Here is a 27,383-nt window from a genome sequence, read left to right as displayed (position 1 = left end):
CCCGTGCTGGCTTTCAGGAAGAGTATCTGTTGTAGAGAGAAGTTATTCCTAATCTTCTCTTTCACATGGTTATTTACCGTTTGTCGAGCACTTCCCATCTGTGAAATGCTGTGGAATGCTTCTCCACTGGTCTCTGGCACTGCCCTCTTTCGAGTTGAATACAATTTTTCTCATTTTTACAGACAATTTGTGGATTTTGTGGCTGTGTCTACAAACTGTGCTTGGTAACAAAGCTTTGCAGCTGGACAGAAAATTGCATATGCTGAAACCATCCTTGCAAGACTACATAGTATTTGACAGTTCCATGAGACAGGTTCCCCAACCCAAATGTCTGCTTGTATAACATGGAGTGATGTTTCCATCATATTCACAAACCACAGAGAATTGTCACACAATGGTCTTTTCTTTCAAGAAAGTACCTATCAGCTGAACTTGTGCTGTGGTCAGTCACCATTTCCATCATAAAGTTCTACTTTTTTGTACTTATAAATATGGCAATAAAATATCATGCCAAGATTAAACTTGGCATACACGGTCTGTCCAGAAGTAACGTCAATTAATCTCTTCAGTTAGCAAGTAAATTGACTTAAGTCATTTTTAAATCACTTGAAACTGAAAGCAGTAGAGGTTCTGGTTCTCATCATTTTCTTGCAGTCATAGGTCCGCAGTTTCAGCACCTCTCAACTGCTCAGCTGAAACAGTATACAAGGAATCCTTCTGAACCTCAATGACTTGAGGTGGCTTTGTGCCACGGATAGGATTATATATGCTGCTTCCTGCCTTGCCTAAGCTAGAGAGAGTGAGGCTGAAGGAAGATATTATAGCTGGATTACTATGTGCTGTGCTGCTTGGAGCTCAGAATTGAATATAATAAACTTGGGTGTTTCCCATTTGCGTCAACTGGAGATGCTGGCTGCAGGAACAGGGACTTCACAGCCTTGACAAGCCTATGTCAGACACATCAATAGAATCACCTGGAGTATTTCCAGGCAACCATACAGAGGTACCTATATTCCTCATTCTAGTCTTCCATGAACTGGTTATGGAGAATTAGATGGGTAGAAATCAGCCTCACAAAGTGTTCTCGAACACTGCCTTTTAATGGAAGGAATGTAGTTTACTACAATACTTGCTCAGTCATTTTTTGGAAGGTAAATCTAGTGGAGGTGTTCTTCAAAAGCTGCTTTTCTTTGCACTTAAATCTAAGTCCCGCCCATTCTCTGCACCATTAGAGATCTGTTGTCTGCAGCTGTTTAGAGGCTCTCACTTGCATTAGGATTTCACTGTGCTGTGTGTTATTCAGCCCTTCACACCTTCCAACCCTGAACCTGCATCTGAACCCAACATCCATCAAGTTTCATCAGTGCATCCTAAGGGAAAAGAGGTCTTTGCTAATGGATCCTACTGTGGGATCTGATCTTTGTCCATATTTGAAGTTGTTTTCCCATCTGCAGATTTCCAGCAACAAAGAGGGAAAATAAATTACTATTCTCAGTATCAGCCCCATTCTGATAATCCATGCCCATGACACATGTCAAGACTTCTTGGGAGCGCTATTTGTTTCTAGCGAGTCTCAGCTGCTGTCTTTTCTAGAACATTTCAAACCATACATATACTTCACAGTTCAGCTTTCCTGCTGCTACAATGTGTTAGCAATTAATGCACAATAAACAAGCAGACAATTGTTCCATTTCCAGGGAATGAAATCTCTGAGGATATAAAATGGAATATAAACTATCCATCCTTCCCCATACCCTAGAAGTTAAAAATAGAGCAAGCAATTAACTCCCCAGACACACTACATGGTTTAGGCCATAGTTAAGCAGCCACTTCAATTTGCCGTATACTTTTACTGCTCCTAAAGTCCTGTCCTTTCCTTACTCTTAAATATTCACTCCCTGCTTCTCTGTGGTGTTAGCACCAGAGTTTAAGCAACCCTATGACAAGGTGGGCCAAAGAGCTGCCTCTACCAAACCCAGGGTTCTTTTTACCTGGCTTAGCTTTCGGCTGGGTCAGCCCCCTTGATGTGACTCATTGTAGTACCACATAAACGCCAAACGAGGAGAGGGTGAGATGAGGTGAGGATTGCATAAGCTGGTGTGACTGCCAAAGAAACACTCGTGTAACCACAGCCCCAGACCAGTCTTATTCCTGGGGGCAGAAATGTGAGAGGGAGCCTGCTTTCTCTGCCGGCTTGTTCTCTGTCGCGCCCCTTCGGCAGTGGCAGCCTCCCAAGTCCTCAGGGTCTGAGGCAGCTTCTCTGGGTAGCAGGATTGCTAAGAGGTGCTGGGAGAAGCCCAGCAATGCAGCACTAATGATGAGTGCTTGTAACAGGAAAAGCAAATATAACCAAAGGACATTGCTCTGATCTGATGCAAAGCAAGCAAAGTTTCCCCTTTGTCATTGCTTCCCCAGTTCAAGGGCTGAAGAAGGAGGCTATAGGGTTGAGAAAATGTACCCTGAGAAGATGAGGAAGAGAGCAGAGTTAAAAATCATAACATACCATTACACTTTCACCTGCAAATCTCTTCCCCAAGCAGATCCTGTGCTCAACAGCCAGAGGTCACTAAAAGATGAGGATTTCCTGGAGCCTGAGGTGAGCTACAATATCAAACACAGCTCATCGGCTTGCAGTTTGCATCTCTTTCAAGCTCTGCATTGCCCTTTGTTCTGCACTAAACATAACTTTGGAAAGCCAAGAAGCCAAGAGAGACTTGGGGACTGCCCAAATGGCTTGATAAACACTGACTTAATGAAGTGCATCTGCCTACTTGACTTTTTAAAATGTCACTAAGGCACCCATATTTACATTCATTGCAATATTCCATTTCATTCCTCCCTGTTACAAAGCTGCTACTCTCAATATGGCTTGCATTACAGGAAGAAAAGTGTAACTAGTTGAAAAGACTCTAAAATCACCTTGCTCCCAAAAAGGTATCTCAAAGGAGAAAAATGCTACTTGCTGCATGTTGTTTATAAGCACACTGACACTGGACTGACCAATCGTTATAGAAGACTACTTCTCTTATTTAATGATACTTTACAGAGTCAAGGAAATACAAGTTTAATACAACAAATCTAGAGCTTTCTGTTTATCTATATGCTCCACAGACTGACAAAATTACTAGTATACTGACTAAATGTACTTCACCAGCCACATCATGTGGCAATCAGGGACATGGTTTAGTGCTGGACTTGGCAGTGCTGAGTTAATGGTTAGACTTGATAATCTTAAAAGTCTTTTCCAACCTAAACAATTCCATGATTTAAACTAAAACTACTCAAAAACTAGGACCTACATTATGATGCCACTATGACGATCTGATGAGAGATGATGTACATACAACTATATGTCTGCGCTTGATTCAGAAGCAGATTTATTTGGTTTATCGCTTGTGAGATGTTCAGCTGGCCAAAAATGGCACTGTACATGTAATCATACCAACTTTGTAAAGGAAAACTCACACAATGTGCTCCATATAGTTAGGAGCAATTACACACTGTTCTTACTTGTACTTGCTTGGAAGAGTTGTAACTACGCACACTCTCCAGTCCCTTAAAAGCACCTTTCTACATCCAGCCTGCCTCTGAACCTTAAGGAGTGTAGCTAAGCAGTCTACCCTGGCTCTAAATAGGCTGGAAAAACGTTCAGCTGCCCATGCATAGCAGAGGTACAGGCTTTCTGTGTCAATCTGACAGCTCCAAAAGACTCAGTGATAGAAATACTATTATTTGAACTTCTCTTTCCACTGGCTACAGATGAATTAAGTGTAAAAGAAAAGCGCGCAGTTAAAACTGGAAAAAACAGAGCTGGTTTTTCAAAAGTGCTCTGTATTGTCTAGTCCTGCTCTAGTTTGAGCAGGTTAAGCCCCAGAACTGAGTCAAAACATGACTGTTCATTGAGGCTACTTGGAGGAAGATGGTATATACATTAAAATGTATTACATGCTACATAATAAAAACAGAGGTTGTGCTCTTTGCAAGTCTCGTGGTGTGAAACTCAGCTGTTTTGCTCTGCACAGGTTCCCCTAACTGTTCACTTGGTTTCAATCCATCTGGATTTTCACCACAGAATTTTGCTTTGAGTTTCCAATTTGAATACATGAAAGCTCTGCCAAAACCACATCACATTTAAACCACAGGAAATCATGAATTTGGCACTGTTTTGACATGGAAGCTGTAAACAGTGTTCAGGTTCACTCAAAACTGGATCAGTGTCTTTTGAGTTATGAAACATAACAAAACTTCCAGCGAACCAGGTCAGAATTATTAATTACTAAAGCAAGGAGGAATTATGTGACTTTTGCATGGATCAGGATTTTCTTATAAATATTTTCCCCCAGCTTTTTTTCCTTTAGTTTTAAACATACTATGTGGAAGAATAAAAGGAAAAGTTGGGTTTCCTCCTTTCCAAGTTTGAGTTAAAACAGGATTTAGCTAATTCTCACAGCTCTAACACACATGTATCCTATTAAAGACAAGGGTAGTTTCCTACTGTCAGTCTTGAGGCTGAATAACTGTACTGCCAGAGTTGTACCAAACACAGAAATATGGTTTAGTTTTATGTGTGAAATGATAGGTAGTCAACTTACAGCTAACTTATACCACTGCTACAGGATCAAGCCTCCTGTTTAAAATCCACATTTTCAGCTGCCAGACACTGGATTTTTTCCCCAGGATTCCCGTTAGCAAACCACAAGGAATTTTTATGAAAATGGAAAAGTCTAAAGTATGATTTTTGCCTTCAAAATAAACACTGCCCTAAAGAAACACATATTTGTAAAGAAGTCACAAGTTCATTGAGGATGAAAGGAAAACAATCGAGATTTCCAGGCCAAGCCTGAAAACAACCCAGATTCCAAACCTACCCAACCCAGAAGTTTGAATGCAGAGCTACGTGAAGGTGGTTTGACTGAAGTCAAACAATAGGATGCAAAAGGTAGTCATGCAAAAGAAGACTTCTATTATTGCACTGCCTGCAAGAAAATGCAATTTCATCTTGCCAAATTTCATTTTCACCAGATTTTTAAACCCAGCATTTTGAACATCACAAAAAGTCTGCAGGGATCCGTAACACAGAACCATACATCAGACATATCTGACCTGTCATAGAGTTTTCAGATGTACATAGTTGCTCTCGCAGCTTTTCCACGTCGTCAGGATGAACCTGTTCATACAAAGTGCTGCCAAACCATTCAGACTGTGGCTGGTTCAGCACGGGAGTCACAGAATCTGATACATAGATCACTCTTCCCGTCTCAGCTGCAACTACAAACAGGAACCCATCTGCAGCCTCCAGGATAAGATGTTTCAGTTCCTTCCAAAGAAAGGATTTGATTAGAATGCCAGCAAGACAAGGGAATTAAATAACACATCTGTCACTGCCAAAGAATATTGTTTTCTTGTGATTGTAGTAGCTGATCACAACCTAGGCAAAAATTTTCACTGTAGTATTAATAGAACACCACAACCAAACTTGCAGCAAGCCATGAATTGCTGATCTTAATAACAAACACCACTTTGTTTTTCTTTATTGCCTTTCATCTGGTGATCTCAATGCACTTCAAGAAAATTAAGTAAACAAAACTCACTACATATTGTGTGATAGGCATCTAACATTAAAAAATAAAAAGCTATTTCAGTGTACAAACAGAGGAAATGAAGAGCTATAACTCATACGGCAAACTCATCCTTTAATTAAACGTCCTGAATAAATTAATTGGAAAGAAACCAACAAGTCATTCTGGTTCGTGTCGTGTCATCCGTTTCCCCCCCTCCGGATGAACTCTGTTTGTAAATTAAACAGTCCCTGGATAAAAGGCAGAAAATGTAATGGGAACGAGGACAGGAAACCTCAGCCTCCCCTCCCATTCGTGGGCCCAAGCCACAACACAAGAAGGTTGTATCACTTCTTGCTTTTTTATTCCAGCCTGTGAACATGAAACCTCAGAGATCCAAAGGTTCTGGTACACCTGTCTTGGGCATTTTCCTTACATGGTTCCCAGTTCATCATCCTGGGTACTTCTGTCCTGAGACAGATATCTGACAGACCCACACATCCACCTGAGATGCAGTGACTAGTGCCCTGACCCCACACGAGGTCTGGAAGAGGGACCATAGTCCTTTAAAGCAAGGGACTTCTTTCCCTCACTTTCGGACACTGGGTTTAGGCACTCAATACCTTGAATTGCACATGCAAACAGTTGTTCGTGTGCATCACACAGAAAAACCACCTTCGCTTAACAGAGCTTGAAAGCCTCTCAGGGGAAAGGATGCTAAGTACCACTCTAATTCCTGGGAAACAATCTTGAACAGCCTTTGCTTGGTGGCTCCAGTGACCACCAGAGCTTGTTAAGATACTGCATCTGGAACTCAGAGAGCTTTGGATAAGCTGAGTCCCATTCCAGGATAGACAGCTCAGCATGTCATCTGCCATGCAACTGGCAGATATTAGCTGATAAAGAGAGGATCAAAATCTAGTAAATTCTACTAAAGGAATGGGTAACTCATCTCAAGAAACACTTAACAGACTGTCAACTTCTGCTGCTTTACTCTAAAGAAAGCACATAAATTCTGAAGCACTGACTAAATAAAAACCTCACTGCATAGCTGGCTGCACTATACAGAGGATAATGAGACCTGTTTTGCATACATTATTAACAAAGATGAAGATAAACTCTGCCATTCTGCAAGGTTCAAAAGCACCAAAGAGTTGCAATGAGAAGTGACTAGGGTGCCCTACCAAGAATCAGCTGAATGGCACAGTCCTTCCAGAAACACGCTGCAGGAAAGCCAGGGTAAGTAGAGATGTGATCACTGAGAGGTCAGCAGCAGCTGCTGTCTCTCTAGTAGAAGGAAGTATTGCCTCTAGCCATAAATTACATGTGTAAGTGCTTAAATGGTTTCAGACCACGAAAACGCACAATTACACCCATAGGACTTCAAAAACAATGAAAGTGGTAGGAATTGTCAGTGCGCTCAGTTAAACAGTTTTCCTTCGAGCACTGGGTGCATCTTCCTTCTTCCATCCAAAATGTAACCTCAGCCAGTACAGATGGGATTCATCTCTGCCCAGTTCAGCTGCTGGGAATTCAGGCGTTAAGACTAAACACTGTTTTTAACCTCCCTCTAAACCCAGGAGGGAAAGGCAGGTCTTTCCAGACTAATTTCTAACCGATTTTAGAGGATCTTTGTTGGGATGGGAAAAACCCAGGTCTGGGGGTGAAAATTCCTTTCCGGTGATGAGAAGCAGCAAATTACTTGCTTTTCAGATGGACAGACCTCCATAAGAAGACCCATTTTGCTACATCAGAGAGAAAGATTTGTCATACAGTCAAGATCAAGTCCAAACAGTCACAAAATTTTGTCAGTACTTACACCTTGGCTATGTAGCTTGTACCAGTTACTATACAACAACGAAGGATCAAGCTGAGACTCTACCCCTCTCAACATTTCCTCACGTCTTTTAAGACCACAAACCAGAGAAAAGAGATACTTGTGAAAAATCTACCTGTTCTGTAAGAAATGAAGGCTTGTAAGCTCCATCAGTAGATTTGTTCCCAGTGCCCCTCATTGATTTCATGTGTGAAACAGCCATCCGAAGAATCGTCAACTTGTCAGGCTTACGAGCCAACGCGCTACAAGTGGGGACCATATCGGACAGTTCGGTGATGTACTGTGTCATCTTGTTTCTTCTGCGTCTCTCAATTTCACTATGATTCTCCCTGAACATTTAAAGAAACACCAAACCAACAGAAAAGCAGACATGATAAGAATTTCAATTGGAGGTAACAAATCCTAATACTTCGCATTTGTTTTGCTGTTTTTACCCCAGGAGAGCAAAGTGCTTTACAAAGCTAAGTGCCATTATCCCTCAGTTTCTAGACAGAGAATCCAGGCCATAGAGGGATAAATATGATTTGCCCATAGCTCTGAAAAGAACCCATATTTCTAGCTATTGGCTTGAGGCCTTAATCTCTTAACCAGTTTAATCTCCTTTAGTTTAAGGAAAAAAAAATGAAATAGAAAGATGTGAGGAACTGACAACTGCCAACTCCAGCCAAACTCCCAAGTTTGCTGGGATGCATCTCACAGCTTCCAGTCCTTGCTCAAGGTGCTGGATCTGCTTATAAAAGGTCTTGTTTTGAGAAACCCTCTCCTAATAGCTGGATCAGGTCAGGTCTTACAAAAAACCTCACTCAGTGACAACATAGATCTCCAGTCCTGCGTGGAACATCCTGCATCCCTGTAGGGAGACATGACATGTCTACAGGATCAGACTGCAGGACTGGGACCATATATGGTAAAACAGTACATACAAAAAGAATCCCAGTAAATAAACGAGTATGAAAGACAGCAAATAAACATCTGGCTTGTCAGACATAGATCAGAATTTATGTTCGAGAACAATCTAGCACAGCAGGGAAATAACAATGACAGTACTTGGTGCTGCCCCACTTTGGGCTGAGCTCCAATGTTCTCATCCTTTATAGCAAACACATGACTGACGTGGTGAGTCAAATTTGAGAGTTCTCAAAAGGAACAGTTACCAAAATCTTTCAGAATTGAAGATCTGGGAATTCAGTTTTCCCCTACTGTAAATCACCATTGCTTGATCACTATTAAGGAACTACACGAATATATATATTGAAATGGTCCAAAATTACCTAGAATACTTCAGTGCCTAGCACTTATTTTTTTCCATACTGTACCTGTCTGGTGGCAGCTAAATACAAGTACACAACAGGTACATGATGCTTCAGATGTCAAAGCAGCATCTTCAATGAGCTGTGCATGGCATTTTCTTGTGGGATTGCTGGCTGATCCAACAAGATGTGAAAGGTGATCACTTGGAGAAATCCACCAGCATTGACCAGTATGATAACACAACATTAAAAGAAACTGCAACATTCTTTGGAGCTGACTGTTATGAAGACTGATTATGAAAGCAGAAGGTAGGCTTGGAACACTTTTTGCCTACTTTTAATAATGGAGCCTTTTCTTAAAATGCAGGGAGGAATCCAAGTCATAGTATGCTGCTGCTTGAAATACAGGAATGCATGGGCTTGTCCTGCTTTAAAATGTGTATCCTCATGTTATATGCATGAGGCATTGTCTCCAGAAATGCCACTTGTTAAGGCTACAAGCAGAGTTGTTTGTTATTCCTACTGATGCTTATGGTTACTATCCGAATCAGGAAATCCAGCTATGGGTCCCTGCAATGATAGCCCACGGCTGTTCAGTAAATTACAGCCAGTCCCTTCGTGAAGGTCACTATCTACTTATCTATTACACTGTAATAGTGAACCTTTCCACTTCAAATGGCTGATAAACAGCCTTTGTGTAGATTTTCACAGATGTAGGAGAGAACAGTACCTATGGGAGTCAGACTGTATACACACACAAGCAGAAGAGCTTGTGTGACAGTGCACACGGATGTAACAGCATACATGTACAGGTCAGCATATACATGCAGATAAATATGGACAAGTGGAAGAAAACGCATTTTTACATGCTGAAAGCTTGCTCTAAGTTCAGCATTTTCACAGAAATGGTGACCAAGAGAGACAAAGAACACACATGTTCAACATATATTTTACATTTATAAGTACATATTACATTGTCTGCCACTGAAGTAGTTTAATACCCCTGAACATTGAAAACAATCATCATAAAGAATAAACAAAGAGGCTGCAAAACATCCTGAGAAGAAAGAGAAGAACATCCAACAATCCATTTCATTTATGTTCATAAAAGCTGAAAAGTAACAATATCTTGATCACCTGGCTGTGTTTAAGCAAACAAAACCTTGAAACTTTACTGAAACTGCTTCAAATTTAAACCCTTAAAAGAAAAAGAGAGGCTGAGCTCCTCTTCCAAAAGTGCCTGCCATGGGAACCCTGGCATTCACAAACATGTCTACAGACCGATGTCCTAATTCTGTCATTACGAACTTTGCTTTTATATGGAGATTTTGGATGGACGTTTAATTTCGGGAGACTGTGGGAGCTGATCCAAACCCACTTAGGTCCAAGGTTACTATTTCTGATTTCAAACATGTTTGGATCAGCCAACCCTCCTGACTTCTGATCAGTCAGGACGGGATCATATAAAATAAAAATGGGGGAAAACCATATTTGATTTTCTCTTTTCCTACCTGGCCATCCTTTCTGTGTCAGCAATACTTTGATCATCACCCCACCTAGAAACAAAATATCCAGCTCTCTAAGCTAATGCACACGTACTGAGATTCTCTGGACACGAACATCCCCCTCTTTTCTCTCAGCAGAAGAGCTCTACAGAACACGCCTACCTTGCAAACTTTTCCTTATCACCAGAGATTTGATCACCATCATACCTAGAAACAAAAGACAGTAAGTAAATCCACCAGGGTTATGCACCGCATGACAATCAACATACAGCAGAAAGCAAAGAGGTTCACAACTGCAAACTATTACAAATAACAGCAAGAAAAATGAGGGCATGAGAATGATAAAGCAAGGAAAACGTAGTCTGATGAAATTTCCAAGCCATGCCGATTCAAAAGCTTCATTTGTATGTTAAAAAAAGTTGGAGACACATTTCACAGGATTTATGCAAACACTTTGACATACACTCGTTGCTTGGGAAACTTAACAACCAGCACCATTACAGAGAACACCACTGAGCTTTTATTGACAGCAGCCCATGAAATATTCATTGCCGTTTGGAAGTGAAAGAGCTGTATCTTTCCAGATTGCAACCACAACTCACTCCATTCAGCAGAGGGCACTGATGGTCTACAGATAACATGGGAGGGCAGAGACACACGCTTAAGTGCAATGCATTATATAAGGACGCCTTCAGAAAACAGCTCTAGCAGGTACAGACACTGTACCGTCTGTTGGGAAGACTGGCAAAAGTCAGTCAGGCAGATGAAACTGCTGGGTAAATAGAAGTGAAATTAAAACTGGCTTAAATCCCAGAAGTAAACAGGTACCTCATTCCTACCCAAACCGACTGCAATTAGATGTCTGAACAGGCATGTGTGGTGTATCAGCAGCAACTCTATGGAGGAAATCCACATCAATTGGACTTTTGCCCAGTGGCATTAAAGCTTCACTATTTCTGAAGCGTTGTCCCAGAGACAGGCAGCAATGTGACATCTCACTAAAGAATGACATGCTGCTCCTCCTTTCCTAACAACAGACTCGTCATTTGAAATTGGATTTTGCTAGCATAGTTACAGAAACTGCATTTGTTTGAAAAATATCTTTCTTTTGGAGAAACCAAACTGTTTGTTCCAAATGAGGGTATGCAGGGTTGTGAAAATACAAAAATAAGGCTAATGGCTTCCTTAGAAGTGAAGAGTATTTTTGCTCAAGTATAGTCCAGTGAGATTCTGTATTAGAATTATGCCTTTCCAAAATGATGCAATTTATTACAACAGACAGCCTATGAAGGTCCCATGCATTAGCTAACAAAGTTAAACAGCATAAAATAATTAGCATCTTTTCTCTCTACAAAACTAATAATGAACTTTTTCTTTTTCTCAAATGAATTAAAACTAATTTTAAGTACCCCAGCTGTGCAAGTTCCTCTATAAGGTTTCATATTTTCCTTCCTTACTATGACTCATTCAAACACTGAAGACAAAGCTTAAGAGAGCCTTGAGCTGTATTTCTATGTTGTGTTTAACACCAGCACCCTTGACACATTCAAGTGAAAACACCACTTTATTCCACTTGACTGTGCCCAGAGAAGACACTGACCCAAAGAATTAGGAACAAAAAGACAGATTCAATGAGGAATGGCCACATGCCACTAGGTGAGACGTGCATGCATACGCTTCCATGTGACAATGAGATGCCATGCAGAGATACCTGAGCAGGCTTGTAAGTCCCTGAGAAGCAAGGTGTGTTAACTCACGTGGAGCACTGTACTAACACCACTACCTCCTGTGCTCCCACTAGCTTGGGGCTTGTCTACTTATCCTCATCTGGCTGGCTGGGCTGAAAATGTTATTGCCTCCAACTACTGGTTTCTCCCTTCCAGTCTCCCAGCTGACCTGCCTGTGTGCATGTTTCTTCAGGCACTTCAGTCAAAGCCAGCTGGGCTAGCTTAAACGTTTAAAAAGCACCTCATTGCTAACCAAATCATTTTGACCAACACATGCTAGGAACATGGCCCTGAGCACCCCTGCACTGTTTTTCTGTACTCTATAACAGCAGAACAATCTGGGGAGTTAACAGCGTTTTAAGATTTAAATATCAGATTTTCATCCGACGTCTAAAATCAGCTGAGTCTAAGCACAGCACAGCATACCTCTCCAATAAAACTAATGGAACTACTGGCTCTCCCCACTACCAAACTTTGAAAGGCTAAGGCCAAGATGGAGAGAGACCAACACAGGTGCACTAGTGTGCCTAGAAACCCTGACACTTATGCAGGCACAAATCAGGTCACATTCATCACAGATGTTAGAATCCCAGAATCATTTAGGTTGGAAAAGACCTTTAAGATCATTGAGCCCAACTGTTAATCCAGCACTGCTAAGTTCACCACTAAACCATGTCCCTTAGTGCCACATCTACATGTCTTTTAAATATCTCCAGGGATGGTGACTCCACCACTTCCCTGGGCAGCCTGTTCCAATGCCTGATGACTCTTTTGGTGAAGAAATTTTTCCTAATATCCAATCTAAACCTCTCCTGGTGTAACTTGAGGCCACTTCCTCTTGTCCTATGGCTTGTTACCTGGGAGAAGAGACCACTACCTTGCTACAACCTCCTTTCAGGTAGTTGTAGAGACCAATAAGGTCCCTCCTGAGCCTTCTCTTCTCCAGACTAAACAACCCCAGGTCCCTCAGCTGTTCCTCATCACACTTGTGCTCCAGACCCTTCACCAGCTCCGCTGCCCTTCTCTGCACCCGCTCCAGCACCTCAATGTCTCTCTTGTACTCTCTTGTACTGAGGGGCCCAAAACTGAACACAGTATTCAAGGTGCAGCCTAGCAAATATTAGGACTAGCCCTCAGATCAGCAGTTTTAACAGCAGGAACTGGAATATCCTTTCAGTAAACGACATCAGCTAAACAGCAGTGTTGCTGGTCTTGTTGAGCAGGTTATGATATGGTGTTACGACACATCTTCAGCATACTTATCTTCCAGACTGCTCAGGAAGATTTTGTTAAAACCCTATGGGGACAGCTGTGTTTCAACACGACTGCTGCTATAATGCTGCAGTTACAGTGTGGATAACCAGCAGTTACCTGTAGGCCTCAAAGAATCTACCCCTCAGTGCAGCTGCTTTGTTTCCAATGAATAAATATGCAAACATTGTGACCAGAAAAAAAAAGTGAAAAAATGGCAATGATGCTTTAATGTTTGTTTTTATTTCTAGCCTAGGATAGTCCACGTTAATTAACATTTATTTTGGCAATTTCTACTATCCAGGTACACCTAATAGTACATAATGAGCTTTAATCTTAAAAAGAAACAATCCACACCTCTAGGACCTGTCCTATTGTTTTAACAAGCAGTTAACATCTGAAAGAAATTCAAAATAAAATTCATTTTCAGTGCCAGAAAGACAACTTCAGCAACGTCAAATAACCAGAATTCTTGTACACCAGATGAAATAATAACCTAAAAGTCACAAGTTTTCTCATTTGCCATAGCTGCAGAGTGAAATTATGACATACGCTGTCAGCTATGTAAACCAATAACTACATTAGGCAGATTTCTGCCACGATGCCCAATTTGCAAAGGAAGATTATAAAAACAGTAACTAGAATTTAGGTCAAGTTGTTGGCAAGTTCTTCAGCCATATTCATATTTACTTTAAAACATCAGTAGCGAGACAGCTGTCTTTCTCCACCGAAAGAAGCCAGTGATTTGGCCAACTCTTTGTAAATGCTCACCTTGAAAATTTGCTGGGCCCCTCCCCGTCTTCATCATCGAAGTCCATCCTGTAAAAGCAAGATTTCCAAATCAGTAATCATAATGTTGGTAATGGTGACATGAACCATTCAAGCCAGCAGTTCTCAATCTTCTTTGATTTATATTTTGACTGGAGGCGTTAACAACTGTAGATTCCAGTCTTGCTCAGATTCTCCAGAACCCCTAATAGTAGCTCATCGGCTGCCAGGAATACAAAGAACATAAGTTGTTGAGGTTTTTTTAAGTAAAGTAATAGATTTCTTCTCCACAGAAATCTGCACTGTTGAAATTAACAAATAAAAGGAAGTATTAAACAAATAAAGTTCTTTTAAGATGGTCAGAAGTAATAATATCTCTTAGGCTTGACGGAAGTTTACAGAAATCAGCAGGGACTCCATGTTTGAGGACTAAAATTAAGGCTAAAGAAAAAGTTCTAAAGCTGTATGCATAGTAAATGCCAGGGCACTGGTTTTGCCACAGCCTAAAGAAAGCTAGAGGTAGAGAAGAATAAACTCCCAGCCTCACTGCTGCGAGGATTATCTACATCACTGCTACTGATTGTAACTGTACTACATTCTTTAGAGTTGCCCTAAATTAATCCATCAGTTCACACAAACTATCAGCCAGACTGCAGACGGCAACTACTTTGTGGTATTCCTGTGGTCAATACTAAAATGACCTATGGGTCTACCGTGCACCTAACTTACCTGGTTTATGTCCCAGACCTTCTTCTTAAGTCAGCGGAAGAGATGACCTCTTCCTTGGGGCATATCCCACCCCTCCAGTTAGGCTCCTCCAGGGAGCCACAAAAAGCAGGAACCTCTTTCTTCACTTTTTACACAGAGAGACTAGGAAGATTAACTTCCTAAATTAGCCACCAAAATTAGTTTTCTACATTAGGCAGTGTGATTGTCTCCTTCCCATTGATACCAAGTTCCTAGAAAGTTATGGAATAGTATAATTTCCAAAACATTTTAATCATTTTTATACCTTTAAAAAAGAGGTGAACAAACAGATATCTCAATTATAAGAGGGTGACTCAGCCATTAAGGTAGATTAAGAACCAAGCTGATATAAAATTACCAAATACAATTATTGCATTAGTGTATTTATTTTAATGAGAAAATACATTAGTATGATATATAGACCTTGATCAGTCACTTAAATGTAATTTGTGTAGATAAGAAATCACAGTTTTGCTTTGCAAACAGTTGTTTCTTTAACACTTTAAGCTTTCTAACATTTCAGTGTAATAAAACTTCACACAATTACAGATTCCATGTCTCTAACACTCCTCATATTAACAACAGATACAAGTCCTATTAAAGGCAAAAACCCTGCAAAGTGACAATATTTATCCCAGTATTAAAAGAACCCCCCTAGCAATTAGAAATTAAGATTTGTATGTTCAGAGCATGGGAACAATGATGTAAAAATGCTCTCTCTGATACTACATCAGCATACAGAAGTATGAGTGCCAGTCAGGCAATACTGCCTTGAGTCCTTACTCTGATAACCAAGAGAGACTGGTCTATAAAGGATGTGTCTGAGTCACAGCAATCTATGTACAATCAGGACAAGGAATAAGCACAAGAATTGCAAACAGTATTACAAAAGTCACAGTGATATTTTCCAGATGGCAACAGTGATTATTCATTTCTGAAGGAAGCAGAGAGAAAACCATTTTCCCCAAAGAGTCTTGGGAAAAGACGTGTGTTTAATTTGGTTAAGTTTGATGCAATCATCATTTTCACTACAAATTATATTTTGCTTGCCTAATTATCACCAAAACGGGCTTCAAAGCCCATGACCTCTCAGCTGCCTTGTGCAGAACACCACCGACCTCCAGCGGCCAGAGCCCTTGATGGAGCCACCGAGCCTCCAGCTCAGGCAGGACCCAGCCAATGGGTAGTGCTGCTACCCATCACCCCAGATCTGGCCTTCAGCACTGGCACCAGCAGCCTTAATTTCCCCAGACCTGCTGCGCAGACAGTACTCCCAGCAATTTAACATTGAACACATTATCATCTAGCCAAAGGTCCCTCTTACCTACCTGCTTCTTCCTCACATATAATGATGTGGCTGTAGGTGATATTCCAGAACAAACTTCTGAGTTATTTCAATTGCAATGTTTCTACCTACACCGAGAATGTGAAAGTCAGCTTTACAGGAGAGCTGTCTGTTTAAAAGCAGAGGGCACGCTCAGACCAGCACTGGGCTGGCTCCACCTGAAACCGCTCACAAAAGCATCGCATCAGGCCTATCCTTCACTGGTTTCAGTGGCAACAGAGAGAAACCTCCAGTTTCAAATTTGAGGGAAAAGGGCTGCAGAAAATATGTATACCTATAGGGAAGCCTTTTCTTTGGGGATCTAATAAGGCACTGCTTTAATTTGGGACGGATTAATTTTGTAATTCCTTTCCTTCCCCTCAATACATTGAGATCCTGTGCCTCTATAGGTTTTCTTAACTTCCAGCCAAATACTCCAACCGAGCGCCAAGAGATGGATTTTCCCTCCAGAATCAAATATCAGCTCTACTGCATTTAGTCTGGTTTATTATTACTGGAATATAATGCAGAGAATTACAGAGAAGCTGATGATGGTTTAAGGCTTGATGCTGTATGCCTACTTCCAAAGGAGTAAGTAGGACTAACATACCTGATTATCTAGATGGCTGGATATCAGCTTCTTATAAGACCTCGATGGGTTAATATCCATAGGTGATACCTACCACATTTATAGTTGGCTCATCACGGTAGAATCTGAGTGCCTAGGGTGCAACACCAGACTGTAACAGACTAAATCTTTAAATAATGCCTTTGTTTTGTTGAAGTACTTTAAAAACTTGACTTCATTTCAAATGAAGATTATTAAAAAGGAGAAATTTCACATAAAGTTAATTCAAAATGTCAATACTTGCAAAAAATGCAACAGCAAATGCATCTCTGTCCCTGCTTTATCGACAAACACGTTTCCTGATTTCACATTTCACTGTGCAAGATGAAAAAAAACTTTTCAAAACCTGCAGAAAAAAATCTCGGGTATAAAGTGATTGATTCCAACTTCCTGCCTGAATCGCCGTGTCTGCTTTACAGCGAGATGGAGTGAAAGGCAGGGAATCAGTTGTAATCTTTAGCAGAACACAGCAGAACACATAAAAATAATATTCCAACAAACTCCTTATACCCTGACAGGTAAGATCTTCTGTTTAGATAGAATATTTTGCACATTAGCAAAACAGCAGAAGCAGCCTCCAAGAAGACAAATTACATAATTTCAGAAGTTTCAGAAAGAGTATCTTTTATCTTCATTTCAAATTCCCATTAAAGAGAGACTTTAAAAGAGCTGCACTATGCTCTTTTGTTTTGAAGAGACAGCATAAATTTTGTTTTCCTCTTTCATGCTGTTCATGTCAATCATGCAAAGACCTGATGTACGAAGTACTTATTAAAATATATTTTCCTCAAAAGATGTGTGGGTACCATAAATACCATGACAAAAATGTTTTTTAAAAAATATTTATTTTTAAGTAGAAACATTTTCATACAAAGAAAAAGCCCTCCTCCAACAAGGTGGTCCTGCACAGGTTAAAAAATTGAGATGGAGGAGGGTTTGAACACTGCAACGAAATTATTATGTAAAATTCCCAAGAAATGTCAAAAGATGGCTTGCCATGATTATAGAGCGTAGGAAGGGGGCAGGCAGGAATGATAGGGAGCAGATGCAGCTGAGAGGCAGATGGGGATCCGTACTACAGCCTTTTGTTCAGTACAATATTGGGGGGTACAGCTGGGGAGGGAGGCTGGTGGGCTGCGGTTTCTTCCTCCCCAGATCTCCCCAGATCTTACAGATCTCTTACAGAGAACAGACAAGACTATACACTGAACTTAAACAAAACCAATGCAACTCTAAACCAACCAGTCAAAAAAACCAATGCAAACACCAACCCTCCCTCCCCAGGTACAGATAACCTTGAAAGGTGAAAAGCCCCGTATCTTCTAATGCAGCAAATCCTAAAGAAAACCCACATTAAATAAAGAACTAATGTTATATTAATCTAAGGTAGCCATTGACCACTGCAGTGCATCACCTTATGCTGTCACTTTTTTCTACGAAGTACCTGGTATAATTTATAGAAAGGAAAAATATTTTTCCAAGCTGTCAATGAATGCCTACACGGCAGAAACACCTTCTGGATAGCCAATGAGTTTAAACTGATCTACATTCAAGTCCATACAGCAATTATTCTGCCAGCTTGCCTCAGCAATTATGAGAAAAGAAACAATTTTCAGAGATAACCAAAGCTGGAAAAGATGACTGTGTTCACCAGCTACATTCCTTTATGTTTGACACAAAGCATTCATTTCTAAAATGCCCAAGGATTTAGGTGTACAAAGATGTATCACCACGACAGTAATGAAAGGACCAAGTGTTAGTTGCAACTTTGTTCAAAGAGAAGCTAGGAGGAATTAGACACAGCAGGCATTCTTTCCCTCAAGGTCTGAATACACACACACCGAACAAGAAAAGAGCTAAAAATGCACCCTCAGCTCAGGCTTGAAGAAGGGCTATTATTTCAGAGCTATGGTGCACAGATAAAATATCACCGTCTGGGTCCAACAGCAAATCTGTACTAACTCACTCACTTCATTTGCATGTTAAATACATTTAAAATAATTTGATTTTATGTTCCTCCCACCCTCCCCCCACTCCACTTTCTCCCAAATAGATGATGATACTTAAAATGCAACAGTTAAAGCATAGCTTTCAATTAATATCAAGTCAGTATTTAATATAATCAGAAGACTTCACAGTGAGCAGCATGAACCCTTGGTAACAGTAATCTGCAAACTGGTATTGGCAGTTGACATGGTTTATGATCAAAAAAGAAATCAACTATCCTGCAACTCAGAAGTACAAAAGCTTATAGATGTTATGTAGCAACGAAAAGAAGTTAATGCTTTGTTTTCTCTTTTGAGTGGAAGTTTGAAAAGGCTTTTTCATTGAACAGTTTCAAAATAAAAATGCGATGCCTGTCAAAGACAGACTTTAGGAATTTCTCAGACCAATTCCATACAGTTGGCTCAGCATGTGAAGCACACTCAGTGGGGTTAATCTCCAAATTGCCCTGTCCGAAGGAACCCCTCTCAGAACAACCATCCTAAGTATTCCCATCATATCAACTTAGCTCCGCATTCAAGGCGAGGTCCACCTTCTCCCTTGTTAATCCATTCCAGCACTGTCACTTGAGCAGACTCCTAAAACTGGCAATGATGTACTCTGGTGAACAATCCCTATAGTAGCAAGGAACAGCATCTTCTGAGATGTCCATCAGTCAAGATTTTACTCACACTATCATAGCTGTTAAGCCTTGCCACTGTCTTATTTAGGGCTAAACATAAGACTAATCGATCTCTTGCAGGCACTCTCAGATTAGATCTCACTGAGAAAGCATCTTCTAAAGACCATTATTTGTGATCAACCTTTGATAAAAACAGAGGGGTGCTAACACTAAAGAGTAGTTTTCTGCCCTTTAGTAGTGGTTTTCTGCAGCTCTTGCTACACTTTTCTTTTAACACAAAGAATTAGTATGAGTTACCACAGAGGAATCTGATGTGGAAGAACTCTCTCTATTCCACACCAACACCTCAAATTGGATAAGATAAATTTTCTTCTTTAGCAGAGCCCTCAGGCTAATGCAAGGGCTGAACTTGATTCAGGCCCTTTCTCCCAGAAGCAGACTATGCTGCATTTCCACTGAGACCTCGAATATCGTAGACCACAATCTCTGAGGAGAGACTGCTTGTGCTATTTCTGTACCTGGGACTATAACGAAAACATTTTTAACAGAAGGCCTCCATCTGAGAGATTCCGAGTCCAAACTTCAGATGAAGTTGGGTAAGTCTGCATGTGCAAGTAAAAACACATCTCACTACCTTTATTCACATGATAAATCCTTTTGAGATTAAACAGATGTAGGCAATTCATTACACATACAACAGCCACGGGATCCAAACTCAGCTCCTGGAAGCTTTGCCAAACCTGAAAGTCTTTTGAAGCATGCAAAACAACAAACTATACACTTATCAGCAAGTCTGATCTTGCACGAAGAACAGATACGTTGAAGAGAAAAGCGAAACATCAGTGACTAATGCCATAATGTAGTTTACATATAGAGAAATTACAAAATAAACATTCACAAACCAGTACATTTTCAGTTTTTCAATACCAGTCATTTTCAACTTCAGACCTAAAAAGAAAACACCCAAAGGCTTACCCAGAGCGGCGCTTTCCTCCTCTGGAGGGCATGGATCCTGCCATTCTCACTTGTCCACTTGACATCGGTGCCACCGGCAAGGCCACTGAGCCAGGAATATCTGATGCCATTTCTGTAACGCAGAAATAGGGAAAGAGGAGGGAAAAAAATCCTTTAATTCATTAATTGAAAGGAGAAACCTGGGATGACGACATTAGAGAAAGGCCCTTTCGAAAATATGCTGAGAAAGCCTTTTCTGAGGAAAAGGAAAGCTCTCCAGTCAAAGACCAGCAAATTCACAGCTTTCTTAAAAGAAGCCCAGTTCTGTCAACAGCCATTACAAGTGCCTTGGGAGACAGAGAGAATAGCAGGTAGGTACCTCTGTATTTAAATTTACCTAATGGTTCTAATTTTACTTCTCAGAGAGGCTGTCAGATGAAGGCCAACATCCTTTCACAACGGTTAAACTGCTCTGTAGAGAAATGCAGATCTGAATTCCCAAGACAAATGAAGCTGCGGATCATGGTACCAGGACACCAAGAAAACTAAAGCTTAAAAAACTTCTCAGTTTGCCAATGAGGTCAAGAGTTTAGAGCACGGATGAATTATCAGGCGACACTGGGTTTTATCACTTATATTCTGGTGGCATTCGGAGGACCAGAACTTTGCAGAGCTCCAAGGCTTCCTGTATTTCTGTGTGGTGTCTTGCAGAGCAGAACTGAACCCAAAATCCAGGCTGATACTCATCCTTCTGCCAGCACTCTGGGCATAGCCACAGGTTAAACCTCAGAACTTTGATGTGAGAAACAGCAAGAGCACACCTTACGCAACGGTTCCCAGACCGCTAATGGCAAGTACTTTTATAACCTATTACTAACAGTTCATTACACTTCAAAAAAGAAAAGTGGAATATAATGTATTTTTACCCTTTTCTCCTAGCCCATGGATTAAGCATGTTTTGCCTCTGCAACTCTTGTAAACTATGGAAGCAATTAAAACTTTTTTAACACAGAGATACTTAGTCTACAGTCACAACATTTAATCATCTTGAAAGAAAATGCGTTCTCCTTCCAACTTTTCTTTAAAAAAACCCAAACTTAGTGGAGTATCTGGAGCTACAGATAAATATATTTACTAATGGAAAGCAAATGTCTTAAAAAATCCTGCTATTTTTTCCCAACAGATAAGTACAAAAAAACTTCAATTATGGAAACAGCAATCCATGTTCTTTCATTACGTCTGGAGAGCACTTCCATCTCTGCCGCATTTTATATAAATCCATTATGCAACATTATGCATTTCAAATAATAACATTTTATCTGTTCACTGATTCCATGAATTTCTTCTAGGACGTTTACTTTCATTAACTCCTTTTCAACTAAAAAGCAACAGAGCAAAGTACTCATCCAATATTTTTCAACAAAGTGTGCAAGGACAAACAATGAGACCTCTGTCTTCAACACCGCACCATGGAAAGTCCCTCTGTGTCTAAAGCTGCTGCTATGTGGAAACACTACATTAAATATATATTAGCGTATTTCCATACAAATAAAAGAGTGAGCATCCAAATAACTGGTAAATCACTATTTCCTGAATTAAGTACCCTTAGCAGTCTAATGCCAATAATTCACTCAGAACACTCAAACTTACATTCCATGGACAGAACCAAAGGTAATTTTGAAATGCTCTGCTTACTCATTTATTAAAGCAGATGGTAAGAACCATAATAAATTTACCTGCAAAGTGTCCCCGTCACTCAGAAACACCTTCCAGCACAGATCATCAAGGAGATCAGATTTTTTTAAAGCAGTAATTGTAAAACAATTTTAGATCAACTCTGAGCTGCATTTTGAGTAAAACCAACACTGTATTTGTAATTGTAATGAGAAATTCTTGTAACCTCATTTTCCTCAATCTAAACCAAAAAGTATGAAAAACCAGGCCAAAGGCTGGATTCATCTGCTCTTAGAAAGTCTAAAAACCCAAGCTAATTATTTGTATAATAACTTTATATATCACTGAAAGGGAAACAAAACACCACCCTTGCAGTGCTATGCATCCCATGCTTAGAGGTGCATCCAAAATAGGTTGAGTAAACCTCTTTCTTTAGGTTCCTTGCTCTCACCACTGACAACTCAGATCAGATGCCCCCCAATGTAGGTGGTTGTGGCTAGGCAGAATGAGTTTTTCTGCTCTTATGTTAAGCCTTTAATGTATGGGGTAAAGGTTGGACTTGATTATCTTAAAAGTCTTTTCCAATCTAGTTGACTCTATGATTCCATGTATGAAGACAAGGATAGTTGGCAAGTTTCAAGTAGTAAGGGAAACCAGAAACCATGTAGTTTTTTGTAAGAAAAAAAGAAAAAAATGAAGGCTAGAGGAATGGCCAAACTACAGGCTCAGTTGCATCAGTGTCCAAAAACACCTCAAAGAAAACATCTGCAATAAATAGATCAGCTGTCTATCAAAGTATAAGCCGAAGAGTTACTGTGGAGGTATTCTGAATCTCTAGAAGAGCACATCATAAACAGCGCAATAAAGAAAGTAGCTTTTTACATTAAATAGCCTTCAAATATGTCTTCATGGTCCTGAGAGAACAAAACCAAGCTCATTGAGCTGACCACTTTAAAATGATGTCTTCAAACATTTCCAAGATAAAAGCAGAAGAAAAAAAAAGAAAAATCAGGGGATCAACAGACATGAATCCATGCGAAAGCTCAACTAAAAGGGAAGAAAGCTTCAGGTCCTTCAAATCTGAAGACCTTCCATCATGCAACAGTCTGAAGGTGTGTCAGACCTGCATATACATCAATGTATAAGACACTCAATTTACCTTTCCACTTCAGAGTTTCCCATGTCAAAGAGACACCAGCCACTGTGTGACCTATTGCACCCTTGGGGGTGGACATACACTGCTAACAAAAGCAGTCAGCTTCCCAAGATTTCTTTCCTGACACGACAGAACTAGAGTTCTGCAGATGGAGAAAGCAAAAGGCTGGGGCTCTTCAAGCCACGTAGTAAATATAGCAAAGAAAGAAACTCCAAGGACATGACCATCACAGAGCATGGAGCACCCAGGACCTGACCTGCCTCAGCGGGAGCAGCCAGAGCACACAGTCTCGGTGTACAAACAATGACAGCAGAGCACTACAGGACTTCAGGGACAGGGGTGACAAAGTGACCCCACTGCTCAGCTGCAGACAAATGGGTGTTGGAAGACGTGTCGAAGTTAGACGGTGGCACCAAAATATAAGCCACTAGCTTGTGGCTGTAAAAACTGCTCACAAATGCAGCAGCTCCCTGCTGCAGACTGCAAGAACTTGTGGGGAGATGATAGAATGCATCTGAGCTGCTTCCCAAATACCTTCCATCTGTACTCATCCACAAGCATTCAAAAGGAGCGTATCTTTGATGATATTTTTACATTTATAAAAAAGAGCTGATCAGAAAAGTAGAAACATGTTATCTCAAAAAATGAAGGATAATCTCTGGAAGGCAGAGCCAGAAGAAAAGTCTGATGGAATGGTCAGCTGCTTCTCTGACTAAGCATCTGAGAAGTTACCTGTCTATGCACGTTCCAGGAAGAAAACAGACAGAGAAGGAATCTCAATTAGAAATATTATGGTAAAGAGGTACTCCAGGGAGCCTATTACCATAAAAAAGAATAGTAATTTAAAAAAGGAGTGTGCATTGGACACAGACCTAAAGAAAAAAAATGTATCTATAAAAAAACAGAAAGGCAAAAACCTGCAATTGTGTGAAGTTATATCAAAAAAAATTTAAAGCAGACCCCTGCAACTAAATGAAGCTATTCTGTTGTAGCATAAACTAGTATAAAAGCCCAGCACGGCAGAAGCAGATGTCAAGTTGGTTATATTAAAATAAAGAACATGCTGGGTCAACAATCAAAGATCATGTTTCCAGGCTCATTTACGCCCATGTCCAAACACACGTTAACACTGATGTTCACTGAAGTGTTTCAGCAGCAACGAATATTAGGAAACAAGCTGTTCTCTTTCAGACACTGGACCTTCTCAGAGTGGCCTTTCCTTCTGCCAACAGATACAAAACAAGTGTGCTCACTTTACCCAAAATTAAATCACGACCATAAGGGTATAATGTTCGTAAAGTAAAACAAGGTCAGGCTGAATGTTCATGAAAACCACCTATAACCACCAAGGCAGTGTTCTGAGAAAAATAAATAAATAAACAAATAAAAGAAATGCCCGAGTGCCAAATAGAAGTCACTTTTCCACGCAAGAATACACACGGTATTTAATTTCAAAGTCAGAAAGTTACCTAGAGATCTGCCAAAGAACATGGAAATGCTATTAAACCCCAGTATAACATTCGCAGTCTTTCGTACGTATTCTTCCAGTTAGATGATACCTAACAGCTCTTACCACCATCATGCCTGGGCACAGGCCTGATCCTGCCACCAATCCTCATGTTCATCTTGGGGATCCCCAAGAAGCCATACTAATCCAGAGACAACATCAGTGCCCAACACAGAAACAGCTGAGTCCCTCCATTTCTGCCCAAATTCATTTCACTGCTCCAAGCTTTGGGTATTACACTTTCATCCAGCACCACAGGTAGGTCACCCCCAAAATATTCAGGGATCTTTTTGAAATAAAAGACAATCTGCAAACATACATTAGAAACATAAGGATAAAAAACAGGGATTTATTCCCGATAAATTCCATGTTCATCCCAAACTTTGTTATAGAGATCTGTACAAAACCCAGCTACTGTGTTCTTCACAAAGCAGAACACAAAAAGCAAGCCAAGTGCTGCACAAGGATTCCTCAAAAGTGCCCCTGAACCACAATCACAGCAAAAATTACTGGACAGGCAACACGCCAGGATGAACCTGGACTTCTCTTTCTACAGAGAGAATTAATAAAGTGCATCTCTTAAGCCCAAACTGTAATCTTGAGCCCCACCCCAGATCCTCTGCCTGAAATACAGCTCTAACTTGTCTCTGACACAACGTGTGACTTGCTGAGACACCCCCAGAGAAGTGCAGCATTTTGGCCAGGTATTTTCACAGCATCATGCAGGTCCAGAGACGGCATTTCCTGCTCTGCTCCTTTCCAGAAACCACAGCCATACATCTGGCCAGTGTGCATGACAAGCCTTTTCAAGTCCATCTTACTAAAGGTCCTATTAACCACAATATTTTCAGCCACTTGGGCACCCCCCTCACCTACACACGCCAGCCACAGACCAGGCCAGGTTTAAATCTGAAGCCTACTGGAGAAATGCTTTTGCCGACTTCAATGGACTTTGAATCTCTGACACTAACTTTAACAACCAGTTGCAGGTTTGCTATTACATGTCAGGTACCACTGAGGATGCTCTCCACAGGGCTCTTTTACCCTTCAGTATCAACTATAATAAACGGGATTAAACTCAGATACCAGCATCTGATTAAACGAACAAGATTCTACTTTTATCAATACACATGCGACAGATTTCCGACCGCTAATCCATAGAACGACTGAGACATCAATCACCTCCATACACAACTACAAATGTGCCCTCTCCCATGCACTGCATCGTACACAGAGATTTTTAAATGTTTTAAGAAAGCAGATTTCCAAAACTTCCCTAGAAACTGTATTTTTCCATACCCTGAAGTCATACGGGAGTTAGATGCGTCTCAGCAAAAAGGTTTTGATTGCAGTCAGTTGCAAAGGGGATTTTCTGCCTAGCACGGAGACATTTAAGAATAAACTAAATCGCATCTCTTATTTTAGAATATGCCAACGAAAATATGAAGCTATCATGTAGCCAAAAATATTTCACAGAAACACCTATGCTAAAAATCTAGCTGTATACACAGTCATTGCTTCTACATGTTAGCTAGAGATATTATAAAACAGAGCTCGCTCTCAGACAATATAAAATATGAACCATTCTCATTGTTCCTGATAACTCTGTTAATGCTGTTTTACTTGCATTCCATTGCCAGATACTTTAAATAGACTCCACATCAGAAAGACCTACTGTATAGAGAGCATATGCAGAAAAGCAAAAACATTCCTTTCCATGCTCTTAACAGAATCACAGTAACAAATACATCACGAAATATAATAAATCCCACCTTTGACGAAGACTCTTGCAAAGATGCTCTTTCTTTCCTGGGAACAAAACCTTCTTGGAGAGAAATTTTATCCGCATATAAGAAGTGTCAGAAACCTCTGGGAAGAAATGTAGCAGCATTGGTATTCTGCTCAGAAAATGTCATCACAGATCTGTTTACCTTAACTGTGGACCATGATTCAGCCGGTGACAACCGTCTTGCATACTGATCAATTTATTTGCAGCAAAATTACTAACATTTTCTACTTTAACCATTTAGGTTCTGGAACCAGCTACTAAGATAGGAAGGGCTTTTATAAATAACATATAAATCCTGCTTAAATAAAAACTTTCTCCTCTACCATGATGCCCTGTATTTCGGGTTGTGGGGTGGGTTCCCCCATAATCTTGAAGACAAATTAGGGCATATGGTGAGTGGTTACTAGAGAAACACTCCCTTTCTTGAAAATTAAAATCAGAGCATCACAGGTGCATGTTAAGTATGCATGAAGCAGGGGAGAGGATGCGATTAAGCTGATCATTTGGGGGGGACTGGTTGTTCAGCAGAGACAGCGACCAGCCATTTGAGAGAGTAGCCTAACTGGGGGTCTAAAGACCAGTCATCTTGCTCACTGCCTTTTCTGTTGTGAGTTTGGAAATGCCCAACTTAATGCAACCTAACAAATCTAAGAGATATCTACCATGTGTGCCATCAGTAGACTGGGAAAGAAGGTTCTGAAGCCAAAGATGTGAAATGCTCTATGGTGCCTCTAGACTTCACTGTTGTGAACACACAACCCATATGTGGAGTCCTGGAATCTCCGCGCAAACTGTACTATATTGCGCATCCCCTAGCCCAACACCACCACAGTGATGTGCAAAAGAAGGAAGAATGCAGTCAGAGAATTAAAACTAGGCCTTGACAAAGAGAGTTTTGGTCTACTTTAGGGGAATTTTTGCTCGGCTTGAGGGACAATGTGAGACAGCACCCTGCAGAATGAGCAGCTGACACTGAAAATCAGGGTCCTCTGAAGCATCCAAAACTAGGCATGCAGACAGGATGGCACCTAAAAACCCAGTTGTAGAAGCATCAGTTTTATGATCTGTAACACCGAAAATTA

The 27,383-nt window shown here is 40.6% G+C and overlaps 1 protein-coding gene across 8 annotated transcripts in view; it reads right to left on the bottom strand.

The window, feature by feature from the left end:
* Window positions 1-27,383, bottom strand: part of ARNT2 (aryl hydrocarbon receptor nuclear translocator 2) — a 103,865-nt gene that overhangs the window by 58,164 nt on the left and 18,318 nt on the right. For 2 of the 8 annotated variants that reach the window (XM_030497661.1, XM_030497663.1), the window contains exons 2-6: window positions 20,197-20,308; window positions 13,900-13,947; window positions 10,313-10,357; window positions 7,511-7,724; window positions 5,104-5,317 (exon numbers count right to left, since the gene is read on the bottom strand). In XM_030497661.1, the coding sequence (XP_030353521.1) occupies window positions 5,104-5,317; window positions 7,511-7,724; window positions 10,313-10,357; window positions 13,900-13,947; window positions 20,197-20,308 (633 nt within the window). Of the gene's footprint in view, window positions 1-5,103; window positions 5,318-7,510; window positions 7,725-10,312; window positions 10,358-10,613; window positions 10,685-13,899; window positions 13,948-20,196; window positions 20,309-26,284; window positions 26,338-26,443; window positions 26,721-27,383 lie in introns of those variants that run through there. The other 6 variants (XM_030497664.1, XM_030497665.1, XM_030497658.1 and 3 more) reach the window with 5 other exon arrangements.

The sequence above is a fragment of the Strigops habroptila genome, chromosome 9, assembly GCF_004027225.2.
Source record: "Strigops habroptila isolate Jane chromosome 9, bStrHab1.2.pri, whole genome shotgun sequence".
Taxonomy (NCBI): domain Eukaryota; kingdom Metazoa; phylum Chordata; class Aves; order Psittaciformes; family Psittacidae; genus Strigops; species Strigops habroptila.
This window is presented reverse-complemented; position numbering and strand designations above follow the sequence as displayed.